The sequence below is a fragment of the Coffea eugenioides genome, chromosome 8 (genome assembly GCF_003713205.1).
Source record: "Coffea eugenioides isolate CCC68of chromosome 8, Ceug_1.0, whole genome shotgun sequence".
In the NCBI taxonomy this organism is placed as follows: domain Eukaryota; kingdom Viridiplantae; phylum Streptophyta; class Magnoliopsida; order Gentianales; family Rubiaceae; genus Coffea; species Coffea eugenioides.
In genome coordinates, this window is record NC_040042.1 from 28326258 (window position 1) to 28338752 (window position 12495).

A 12495-nucleotide genomic window follows, 5' to 3' on the forward strand; every position below is an offset into this window, starting at 1 on the left:
GCCATCATCATCAAGTTTCCCTATAGAAATCAGGTTCAAGCGAATATCTAGAGCATGCCTAACATCCTTGAGTAGTAGTGTAGAGCCATTGCTTGTCTTCAAACAAATATCACCCATGCCAACTACCTTAGATACATCATTATTACCCATTCTCAGTGAACCAAACTCACTTGCAGTATAGGTAGCAAAAAGATCTCTCCTGGAAGTGACATGGACTGCAGCACCAGTGTCAGCCACCCAACTAGTATCAGAAGAAACTAGATTAATGGCACTGTCATAAAAAACAATAACAAGATCTCCATCTGTGGCAGTGGCAACACGATCAACACTACCATCTTCAAACTATGTTGCACCATTGCTATTACTCTCATTCTTCTACTGGAAACAATTCTTCTGGATGTGACCTTTCTTGTGACAATAATGACATTCAATATTCTTGTATCGTGATTTGGATTTGCTTCTACTCCTGCCTTTGTCATTACCTCTATTCTTCTGCCTCCCCTTTGTTCGGTAATCAAAATCTCGGTCTATGAAGATGAACCTTGAGTTTTTTCTTCTCACCTTTTCATTCAAAATTTCTGTCTCGCCTCATTTTTTTGAAAAATAAAAATAAATGGTTTAGAAAATGTGAATTTTAATTCAATTTTTTATTGGAAAATAATTTTTTATTTTAAAAAAGAAAATGAAAAAAATGAAAAGGGCCTAAATGAGGTTTAAAAGTGCGACGATTTTGGCCTAAATAATAGTTTAAAAAGGATTTTTGAATAAAAATTGGAGTCGCCACTTGGTATAGAATTAAGGTATATTAAGCCACCTAAAAATGAATTTTTTAGATAAAATTATGAAAAATCCTTTTTTAAACGACTCCTAAGTCTACGAAAATCAAAGAAAAAGATTTGGGAGTCACATTTGAAGGAAGGGAAGGCAAGGATAAAAATCCAAGGCACCCTTTCGACCTAGCCAAGGCTAGTTGCGTGATTTAGTCAAAGATTTTCTTATTTTTTAACCTAAGAATTTATCACATTTGGATGTACTACATGAATGCAAACCCTAGATCTATGAGGGTATCAGGGGGTTGGAATTTCTCTTCAAAACTTAATTGGTGCCAATCACATTAATTGTAACGCCCAATAAAGACTCTTTGAAGAGGTCACGAATAATACCAAAATATGAGATTCTAAGAAAGGAAAAGGAAAATAATAATTATATAAATACAAGTATACATGACCTAAAGGAATGCATCATGTCGGGTACGGGAGACTAATGTTCGTGACTCAATTTTTCCTTTAATAGAGGGAATACGAGCGTGCTAAAGGTAGAAAGCCAAACTCGTCCATATCCCATACTTAAAAGGGTAATTTCCCTATTTAATCAAGCAAATGTATTAACCTAATTCTAATTTTTCTAAATGAAATGCAAATCTAATATTATGTATCACACATAGGGATATATATATATAGAGAAATATGAAATAAGAGATATATATATATATATATATAAGGAGGAAATATGGGATGAGGAATATATGTATAAAGGAAAAATTATGGGATGAGGGAGATATGTATAAAGGGAACATGCAAAAATGAAAAAAAAAAGACCCTAGAAAGTGAAAAATATGCATGAGATGTAATGATTATCACACAATCATAATCTAACGCTCGAAGGGCTCCTAAGGGTCTAGCGTTGGACTAACCCATATTTCTACTTTCTCGCTAGCGTTGGACTAGTGAGAAATCGGACAAGAAAATCACAACTAGTGTTGGACTAGTGTGATATCGAGAAATGGATCACAACTAGCGTTGGACTAGTGTGATAACGTCACACATTAATCATAACTAACTAATCATGTGGAATATAATAAAAGCATGTAAACATATAATATCGCATAAACACATAACACATAATCATGATATCTAGATGCAAGACCCTAAGAAAGCGGTAACACATAACACATAAGCATGCAAATCACACAAAGCAAACAAGCCCTAACTACTACATTTGAGGAGGGCCTACTACAATCTAAAAGGGGAATATGAAATAAATGAAGTAAAGTAAATCTAACTATTACAACTCGGCATTTAAATGATCAAAAATTGAACTAAAACGGATATTCAAAATTTAAATAAATAAAGCAAATAAATAAATGAAATAAAAACATTCAAAAGACATTTAACTAAACACATAAAGTCACATAAATGCACATTGGGTCAAATAAAGTAAAAATAAGGGATAGAGTGTACCTCCCTTGAGTTGAGACCCTAATAAAGCGAAATTACTTATTTACCCTCCAAAATAATAAAAGGGTCAAGGCATCACTTTAATTACCAATTAATTACATGAAACAAAAATGGAACACAAAAATGAAAATTAAACACGAAATAAAATTAAACACAAAATAAACCATCCATGTGTAAGAAATTAAAGCAAACACGGTCCCAATTAAAATAATTTAAAGGCTTTAAGAGTCTAAAATGAAATACTAAAATTAATGGTTTAAGATGGGATTTATCAAAATCAAATGTTAAAACTTCACAAAAGATGAATGGAAACCTATTTATTATATGTAAACAACAAATTACCCTAAATTCCATTAAAACCCAAATCAAACTATAAATCTATTAACAATTGTTAAACCTTCAAAAATCATCATAAAAATTCACTAAAAAGCTATCCACAAATCACATTAAATCATGGCAAAGAAAATTAGCATTTAAAGTGGATAAGATTGATTAATTTTCCAATTTTTCTGGGCCAAAGTGAAACAATGGGAGACTTGAGGGGTTGAAGTGACATTTTTCTGAAAAATTCCATGCAAGCTACGAAGAATGCTTCCTTTATTTTTGCTGGTTTCTGCAACTTTCGTTGCTATGACTTTCATATCAGACGCAAGTGACAAAGTCCCCACAAACAACAATCTTTTGAACCCAAAACAATACTTCACGTATCTTGTCATCAAAACCCAACTATATACTATGCATCTCCCAAAAATTTTCTTATCCAGATCATGCACAAAAGAAACCGAAGGACACGGCCTTCTGCAAACTCCAGCCACCATTTTTCTTCTGCAATTTTCTTATGAAGCCGAAGCATGCTTGTGAAACAACTCAAATAAGTCTATAAATTTATTCCCCAAACCCCCTAATGTCATGACCTCCAACTCATGTTGTTAACACTGCCCATAATACAATTATCTACCCCCAGAAATTCTAGCAGGAAAACTGGACATAAAATGCAGCAAAGTGCTATGAACAGCTGATGGAAACTCAAACCCCATATCCTCAAGAGAAAAAAAAACAGACCCAAATCATAACAAACAAGACAATGAAACACAGAACCTGTGGTTCATATCCCTGCAATTTAACGGATGAAAAAAGTCTGATGACCCTTGTCCAAAAGTTCCCAACAACAAGCTTCGAAAATTAGCGTTGATTATAAGTCACCAAACTTGGCTTGAGAGCATGACGAAAAGCAAAAGAAAGAACAAGGAAGGTATCCCGATCAAACAGCTGAAAAATCACAAAGCTCAAACAAACGAAGGACCCCAAACGATCAGAAATGGATCTGTCCATTGCTGCAATAAGCCGAGATGTTGGCGCTTATTGCAGTAATTTTTTTTTTTTTGTGCCCAGGCCTCTTTCTAGGAGACCTTGTGAGAACCCGTAAATTCCCTAATAATTTTCCTAGGGTTTTTCCCCTTTAATGGCATGTTTTCTGCATTTTCTGGCTTAGGAAAATTTTCTTGGTGGATTTTATGAGTAATTATAGTTTTAGATGATTTCTCTAGCATTGGATAGTTTTTGAAAATTACGGATAAATAATGGACGTGGGCCCCACTAGTGCGAAAAGTGCGGAAAAATTCGGCCAATAAGGTTAAGTTTCGGATACTGGTTGAAATTTATCGGGTGTTAAGAGATAAGTAGAGGATGTGAAGTGATTGATGTGAGAGGAAACAAGAAGGATAGGAATGCATTAATGAAGTGACACTTGTCATGTTGGGATTGGTGGTAACTTTTTGACTACTATTCAATGTTTTACCCTTTGATTAAATAAACCAAAAACTAACCAAAAATCACCATTTTCTTCTCTATATTGGCCGGCCACCTTGAGCTTAAGAAGGAAGAAAACTCTTCAAAATTTTAGCTACCATCTAGTGCAAATCATCCAAACCAATTGCTTAAATTTGTTTCTACTCCATAAAATCCCTCCATTTGGTGCTAGTAAGTGATTTTGTGGAAGTGTTCAAGGAAGCTAAGGTGTCCTACAACTCTCCCTCTCTTGTGTTCTAGGTAAGTGGTGTTTGAACTTCCTCCTACACTTAATGAAGCTTAAGTTGTGCTTAGTGGTAGCTAAAGTGCTGAAATTTGTGGTTTATTTCTTGGTTTGAGATGAATTGGTGAAGTTTTCAATTTATTGATGAATTTTCTGGTTTAATGTGATCATGATGTTGTGGCTATCTATGATGATGGGAATTGATGTTTAATGACTCTAGTAGGTGTATATGATAGATAATTGTAACCAATTTCTGGTTTGGAAGGAATTTGAGAAAGTTAGGGTTTTCTATCCCCAATTCTGGCCGGTTTTGTATCTCATGGTTAGAGGCCGAATTGGCCTTGGCTTAAAACGTGAAAGTTGTAGGTATTGATGTTTTTGAGGTGCCTGTAAAATTTCAGGTTCATCGGACTTGTGTAGAGTGAGAAAAGTCGATTTTACTGTTGCTGTTCTGGGTTCTTCAGGATGGCCGAACTGCGCCTGTAATTGGCTGTTTTGACTGGAATTTCTTTGCATTTGGTTGTTGAGGTCTTCTGATGAAATGTATCTTGATGTCTTAGCTACCATATGCCTTTGGAATCAATGAATTTGGACTTGTATAGACTGAGTTGGACTAATTACAGCATAGTGTAATTTGTAAACCTGCAATTAAGGTTCTGGTTTGGTATTTTGCATATTTGACCTAGTTGTGCTAGGATTTGGACTAAGTGGCCTTCTACATTGTTGTAGCCCTGTCTTTTAGCTTCGAGATGGTGGGTCTTTCACCCTCATCCGATAAGCGTAGCGCAATCTGTGCCATTACCGCATAATGAGGACAAAACTATTTTTGTTGTTAGGGCCAAGTTAGTTACATTTTCTGATTTTCTGGTTTGCTATAATGCTTATATATGCATATGAAACCCTATTGGGGTTGTGATTGGCATGGCTTTATTACTCTTTATCGAGTCTCATTGTATTTGTTTGTATGTTTTAGGACGTGATGGGGGCTCACGACGTCCTTTTAACGACGGTGCATGAAACATCACCTACTTGATTGGTGAGTATACTACTCACTTGAATGTTTATAAAGTGGCTTTGCTAAATGTGATTGTGATGCCTTGAAGGCTTGTTTGGCTATTGGAAATGATTAAGGTGAGGGTGTACTTGACCGCCCTCATCCTTTTTATCTTGTTAATGACTGTTTACCGTTTCACTGTAATACTGCACTTGCTATATGAGATATTGAATTCCATTCATGGGAAACTGATTGGGTGTCGGTTGGACGAGTATCCAACGGCCCTACTGTATTACTGAGCTCGACCCCGTTGGTAGTCACTTGAATCGAGCCAGCGAGGGCTTGGTCGTGAAAATTGACTAGCCACGGGGACTGAAATGGGAATCTTGTGGTAATGAGACCCTTGGTTCCGGTGTACTCGAGTATCACCTAAAGCTACTGCTTGGAGTGCGGGCCCGGTTGGGGTATGTTGGGTGGAAGGAATGGAAGTGAAGTGAGGTCTACGGTCGGGTATTCTTAAACATTGACGGAGGGTCAATGAGGTTGGATCAAGAATGTAAGCGTGGAAATGGGCTCTTGAGAGCCGTCCGTATCCTTTTACCGACTTGTTTTATTTCTTAATTGCGTACTTGAGATGAAAGTTTAAGGTTAAGTGATCTTTGTTGATTATGTGATAGTTGCTCACTGAGCTTTAGCTCACTCCGTTCCATTTGTTTTCCTTACAGGAAAAATGACTATTTTGGGAAAGGTTGTGCTAGTTGGTTGTCAAGTTGAGCTCATGTAAATGTATATTTTGAATAGCTCCTTGAGGGTGAAAACCCTAAGTGTTTTGTTTCAACCAATGGTTGGTTTGTATTGGGCTAATTGCACATGTATGAACTTCTTGGATATTTTGGTATACCGCTTTGGCTTGTAAATGTTAGATTTCGATGTATATATGTTGGATTGATGTTTGGTTGAGCTCCGGATTCTGTCATGGCCGGTACTGTTCGTCAGCGGCTTCGATTTTCATTTTTTTATTTTGGTTCTTGTGGCTTGTTCGAGCGCGCTTTTACTTTCCCGAAACGTTTTAGATCGCGTGTAACTGCTCGTTAGTCCTGGCGAGAGCTGGGCAGGCAGTTCGCTAACCCCTTTGGTTCGCCTTAGGGGAAGGTGGGGCTGTCACAGACCTGATGGACTCGACCAGGATCCAGGAACAGAGGCATAATGTCGTGTTCATCAAAAATCAGCAGCATCAATTCACAACCATGAATACACAAACCAGAAAACTGTGAATCCCCACACAAACTTTTCAGATCTGAAAGCTAACATGAACATTTCACCGAAAACCAAAGACAAAGATGATTACCTTCTATCCCAGTAAACGTTTTTGACGTGCAATAATCCTAGGAGAATCGTGAAAAGGGTGAGAAAAGCTCTAACCCGCGGCTTGAAGTTCTTCCTCCTCCCGATCCTTCTTGCTTTCTTTCTTTTCTGGTTTTTTTCTTTCAAACCCGTCACTCTCTATTGCTGTCTGGTCTTTTCTTTTCTTCAACTCTCCCAAAGCTCCTCCCTTTTTCTTGCTTGGCTTTTCTTTTCTTTTTTTCTGGTTTTCTTCCTAGGCTCTTGCCTCTTCCCGAAGCCTTCCTCTTTCCTCAGACCCCTTTTCTCCTCCCTCGGTCCCTTTTTCTTTTTCTTAGTTCCCTCTCTCTCCGCTTCACTCTCCCTCGTTCTTTTCTTCCCAAGCTCACAACCTTTTCCGATTTTTTTTTCAGCCGTCAACTCTCTCGGTTTCTTTTTCCTCCGTCAACCCTCGGCCGTCACTCCATACCTCTCTACCGCTCTCGGTCTTCTTTTTTCTTGTCTTCCTCGGCTCTCTCTCTAACTCTATCTCACACTCTTTTTCTCCTCTCCGCCGCCACCCTTCCTCTCATCTTGTGGCCTTTTTATAGGCACCGAATATCCCTAGAACCTAGCATCAATGGTGCTGATTTTTCTGCATTTTTCTGGTATTTGGGAGCCGTTTGATGGCTTCCCATTCCAGAAGTTTCTTGGTCAAAATCTGAATGAATGAGGTGTCCTTGTACTGAAGCTTAGAGAAAACCAATTACGCCAAAAAAAGTTCCCAAATGCCAGCTTGTAATTTTGGCCTCGTTTCAGCTTCACAATTGCAAGAGAAATGAAGGAGGACAGCGCGCGTGCATGCACGCGCACGTGAAGGAAATTTTTTTTTTCAAACTCAATTAAAAACCTGTTTGACAATTTCCAATGCCAATTACATATATTTTATTTTTTCAAATTGAATCTAAAAGGATTGAAAACAACCTTTTTTTTTCTTTTTAGAAATTCTAATGCAAAAATATCTGAAAAATAAAGTTATGAACCTATTTTATAAAAATAAAAACAAATGAGTATTAATCATCATCTAATCAATAAAATAAAATAAAATAAAACAAGAATAACAAATAAATTTAACATTGAGTTAAATAAACGAAATTTTTGGTGTCTACAATTTCGCTTTTAGCATAGTCCATGGTCATCACACCATTAGGGGCAGAATTGGTATGTGAGACCCGAAATGTCTCCCACGAGTCAGGCAAAGTATTCAGCAACCACAATCCAAGAATCTCATCATCAAATTTTACTCCAATATTAGACAGCTGATCCAACAAATCTTGAAACTCATTCACATGATCAAAGATAGGAGTGCCTGCCTTGTATCTCAACTACATTAGCTGCTTGAGTAGAAACAATTTATTGTTACCAGTCCTGGAAGCATAGAGTTGCTCAAGTTTATTCCACAGTATTTTGGCATTTGTCTCATTGGCAATATGATTGAGAATATTATCTTCCACCCATTGTCTAATATAACCACAAACCCGTTGATGCTCAAAATCCCATTCTGCATCAGATTTGGATTCTGGCTTTTCCGTAGCAAACACAAGTAGGTGCATACTTTTCACAAATAAAAGATTTTTCATTTTACCTTTCCATTTCTGATAATTCAACCCATTCAATGATATCATCTTGCTTGTATTAACCTCCATAAGTCTAACAAATCAGAGCAAGCTCTGATACCACTAAGTTGGGAGGTACCGGGTTTATAATAACCACAACACACAGCGAAAACCTCCTCAGTTTGCTAGAATAGATTAGAAACATTAAGCAAGACAAAGATCAGCAACTAGCAGAAGATAAATTAACCCACAAACACAAAAAAAAATAACCACATGAAGACACAAAAAATTTTACATGGAAAACCTCTCCAATGTGAAGAGGAAAAGCCACGAGGCTCTTGAGCCTACCACAGTTACTCCACTATTACCAATTAAAAGTATAGTACAACTCTCAGAAAATACACAATTGAGATATGGCCTTAAACAATCAACAAAGTCATCAAATCCCAAATAAAGAGCAAAAGCTGTGAAAAATTTCGCTAGAAACAGCAGCAGTCCGAAATTTATAACTAAAGTTTGAACCGTTGAAATCCAATCTTCATCGTCCAGAACGTAGAAATGGTGCCCTCTACCTTCAGTTAAATTTCAGGCCGATCAAACGTTGTTTTCTATGTCAATCAGGCGATTTACCGCATCTGCTCAAACCAGAAACTTGCTGAAATTTTTCTCCAGAATTTTTCTGAGTTTTTCCCACTTTTCTCCTTCTACAATAAACCTAATTTGACCTATAAATAGGTAGGGCAACTCCGTAATGGGCCTAAATAATTACCCATTAATTTTTGGACTTTTCCACATAAGTTGAGAGCCCAAAAACCCAACATCCACCTAGGTTACTGAGTTTTGCCACAACCTTTTACATAGAATTTAGAATCACTGAAATTAGACTCCTAACAGAGTGTTTGTCTGAATTCCATGTAAGAATTCGTTGAGAATAGCCAGCACTGCCAGAATTTGCCAATCGGGCGAATGTAACTGTGTACGTGATTTTCTGGTTCAACCCTGAGAAGTTGAGTGTGCTTGGTTCCACAATCACATCTACACCAGCTGGTGGGGCGATCTGGACTGTGTAAGATGAATTAGCCTCACCAACATTGGTCACTGTCCTTGTATATCTCTCTAAATTTGATCCCAGAATGATGGAAAAAGAAGGATAATTTAGTTGTGCCTCGGGGATACTTGTTCCGCTGAGCAAACTCGCTGGACGTTGCAGAATGAGCCTAACAGCTGTGTCATTGTTATATAGCCCGCATAAATACGGTATGTAGTCATTAGTTTCAATGTCGTAGACTAGTCCTGGATTGTTTGCCGCCGATGGGTTCACATGGCCTGCACCAGTGGCGAAGACATTCCCAGGTTGGAGCGTCTGATCCTCAATAGGTTGGGTTTCAAGGTTCAGGCTATTAGCCGTTGTCACAATTGCAGATTTAATGGCAGCAGGAGACCAATCAGGGTGTTCACTCTTGAGCAAAACTGTGAAACCTCTAAGATGAGGACAAGACATTGAAGTGCCAGAGATTATGTTGAACGTCGCTTTTGTATTTGTGTTGTTATCCACAGATTTATGCCATGCTGCAAGGATGTTTACCCCAGGACCTATGATGTCTGGTTTGAGAATGCCAGGGCTTGCCTGATTTGGCCCTCTAGAAGAAAATGAAGCAACCACTGGAGCATGAAAATCTCCAATGGCAGTTCCGTTGAAGAATATTGTTGCTGTGGGCGAGTTTGTAGAGCTCGTGTAAGCCATTATCTTGACTGCATCAGCATAACTCACATCTGTTGCAGGTAGAACATGAGCTTCGGCTGATGTTGTATAACCCTCATGCTCCTGGTTCATGATGATCGTTGCAGCATCACCAGCAGCCTTCACATTTCGCCCTCCGGTAATTGCTGATATCTCACCTGTCTGACATAGCACTAGTCCTTTGACATCAACGCTGTTTAATGATTCTGAGCTACAATATGCAGCCGCAGATCCAGGATAAACTAGAGGTAACAAGGTTGAAGGGAAGTCCACAGGTTGGAAAGCTGATTCTCCCTCTAAAACCTCATGATTTCCAAGCAAAGCACTGGCCCTTATCTTTCTGTCTATGGTGCTTGCCCCAAGAGTGAGAACCCGCGGGGCCTCGTTAGCCAAAGACTCAGCATGGTTCAAAGTCGCGGTCATGGTTGCGGTCACGGCCTGAACCATTCCACATCAGTCTCGGCATATTGATCGCGGTCTCAGCGAGACGCGAAATTTTGAAATATTTAATATTTTAAAAATGGTAAAAAATATGATAAATAAAAATAATGAAAAATTAGTAAAAATAATAAAAATTCGAGTTGACTCGAGATGACTCGTAGTGATTCGGTGTGATTCGACCATTTCAATCCTTCACGATAACGTCTCGGCGAGTTGAGTATTTCGGTATCGTTTCGTCACGGTATCGTATCGGCGAATGCTGAGACGGTGACGACTTGGCTGAGTCGTCTCGGTCCATTACTTGAAGGGCCTTTATTTCCAGCAGAGCAACTAACGAAGATGCCTTTCTCCATTGCACGGTATGCACCAATAGCAATATTATCAACGTAGAAAGGTTAGATTCGCTACCAAGTTACCAAGGGAAAGGGACATCATATCTACTCCATCCGTAATAGCAGCATCCATTGCAGCCAAAATGTCGCCCTCACTGCAATTTCCATCAGTACTACATACTTTATAAATCGCTGAATGATGGATGGTCAGGAGTGATTCCACTGTCTATGACTCCAATGATAACACCTTTGCCGTAATTGGATTATTTCCAGAATCCCATATTCTGTTGTAACCCAAGAAAAGCAGGAGAATGAGTCGTGTGCAGAGATAATTTTTGTTGGGGCCGTGCAGATATGAAGCCTTTCTTCTTCTCCATTTGTTTCACCTCTCCCTCAGATAATCTCACAGCAAATCCTGCGAACACATCGTAATAGGAATAAACAAGCCGGGACGGCAAGCCCTCATCATTTGAGCTTGCTGTGGTTGTTGGTAGAAAAGAAGAATACCGGCTTTCCAAGTTTTCTGATGACTCTGTAACTATTTCAGTATCAGGTGCCTCAACATGAACAATATACGTTTCTAAGCTGCTCATTGGTGGCAAATCACTGGCAATCGTTGCTAAAAAATGGAAGCTGAACGTCCAAATGAGAGGGGAAATAGCCATCAAAGCTATCTTGAAAAAGGAGGACTGCTTCTGCTTTCTAATTTCATTTTTTAGTTAACTGTAAGTAATCTGTCTGAGCCCGTAAATGGAGCAAAGAACTGTGCAGCTTGATTTTGTATTTCAGCTATTGTAGAAAGCTAGGATACGCTAAAGTGGAGCTGCGACTGATACTAAATTTCCGTGTTGAGTGAGTAGGATTCTTCATTGGTCCTTGGATAATTAGCTTGCTGCCCTGGAAAAAACAGATCATTAAATGCTCCATGAGCGAAGTGGTTGATTGCCAAACTTTTTAGGGGCATGCATGCTATCCTTTTCGGCCATTGCCAGTAATAAGGAGAAGTACGTAGTCACGGAAGACTTTCTTTTCTATTTAGTTGACTTAATAGATTTACTTAATTGTTCTTTAGCTGTAAAATTTTTTGGCCAACAAACCTTTTATAAAGGATATATTAAATTACTTTGTATCAATTAATCTTGGAAAAAGAAACTGTACCGTCATAAGAAACAACAAAATTCAATGCTATCGTTTAATATAAAATGTACAATACTAGGAAATTAATTCTCATTGGCCAACTTAGAGAAAATGTACCTCTAAAATTAGGAAATCTCTCAATGATTCTAGTTTCATTTTTCACATGCCAAAAACGTTAAAAGAAATAATATAAATAATTATTACTTACATTTTTCCTAAAAAAAATGTAGCGTCGAGAAATTGGTTTGTACAACTAAATAACAAAATTAAATAGTGAAAACGTACTACATTGGCTGAGGAGGCCTTAGTCTAATGGCTAAAATTAAGGTTCCAAAACTTAGAGATTCTAGATTTAAATGTCCCTTCCTCCTTCCCGTATTGTTAGATCTTACCCTTCCCTTGCTAAAAAAAAAAATTTAAAAAGGTACTACATTGAAGAAATATTTTTGCACTAACCAACCCAGTAATTTTAATTATAATTGTAAAATAAGGGAGTGTTTCATTATTTCAAAAGTTTTTCACTAACCATCCATCTTAAAAAGAGAACTATAATGTTTCATACTTATTTTTTTTTAGTAAAGTAAAATGTACCATTGAAAAAAAGAACTCTTGAACTGGAAAATGGAGTTCCTAGATACAAATCCA

The 12495-nt window shown here is 37.8% G+C and overlaps 1 protein-coding gene across 1 annotated transcript; it reads right to left on the minus strand.

Annotated features, from left to right (window-relative positions):
* Positions 1-9052: 9052 nt before the first annotated feature.
* LOC113780489 (subtilisin-like protease SBT1.7) lies at positions 9053-10783 on the minus strand. Its single transcript, XM_027326287.1, has 2 exons — positions 10683-10783; positions 9053-10341 (listed from the first exon to the last, which is right to left on the minus strand). Exons 1-2 carry the CDS (start codon positions 10732-10734, stop codon positions 9053-9055), a joined length of 1341 nt encoding a protein of 446 aa, XP_027182088.1. The 5' UTR covers positions 10735-10783.
* Between the last annotated feature and the right edge of the window lie 1712 nt (positions 10784-12495).

Bases quoted from the DNA above. Each gene is read 5' to 3' on its own strand.
- LOC113780489 (XM_027326287.1), bottom strand. From the start codon at position 10,734: ATGGAGAAAGGCATCTTCGTTAGTTGCTCTGCTGGAAATAAAGGCCCT. The intron at 10,342-10,682 runs GTAATGGACCGA...CTTTGAACCATG, and splicing joins TGGAAATAAAGGCCCTTCAA to CTGAGTCTTTGGCTAACGAG.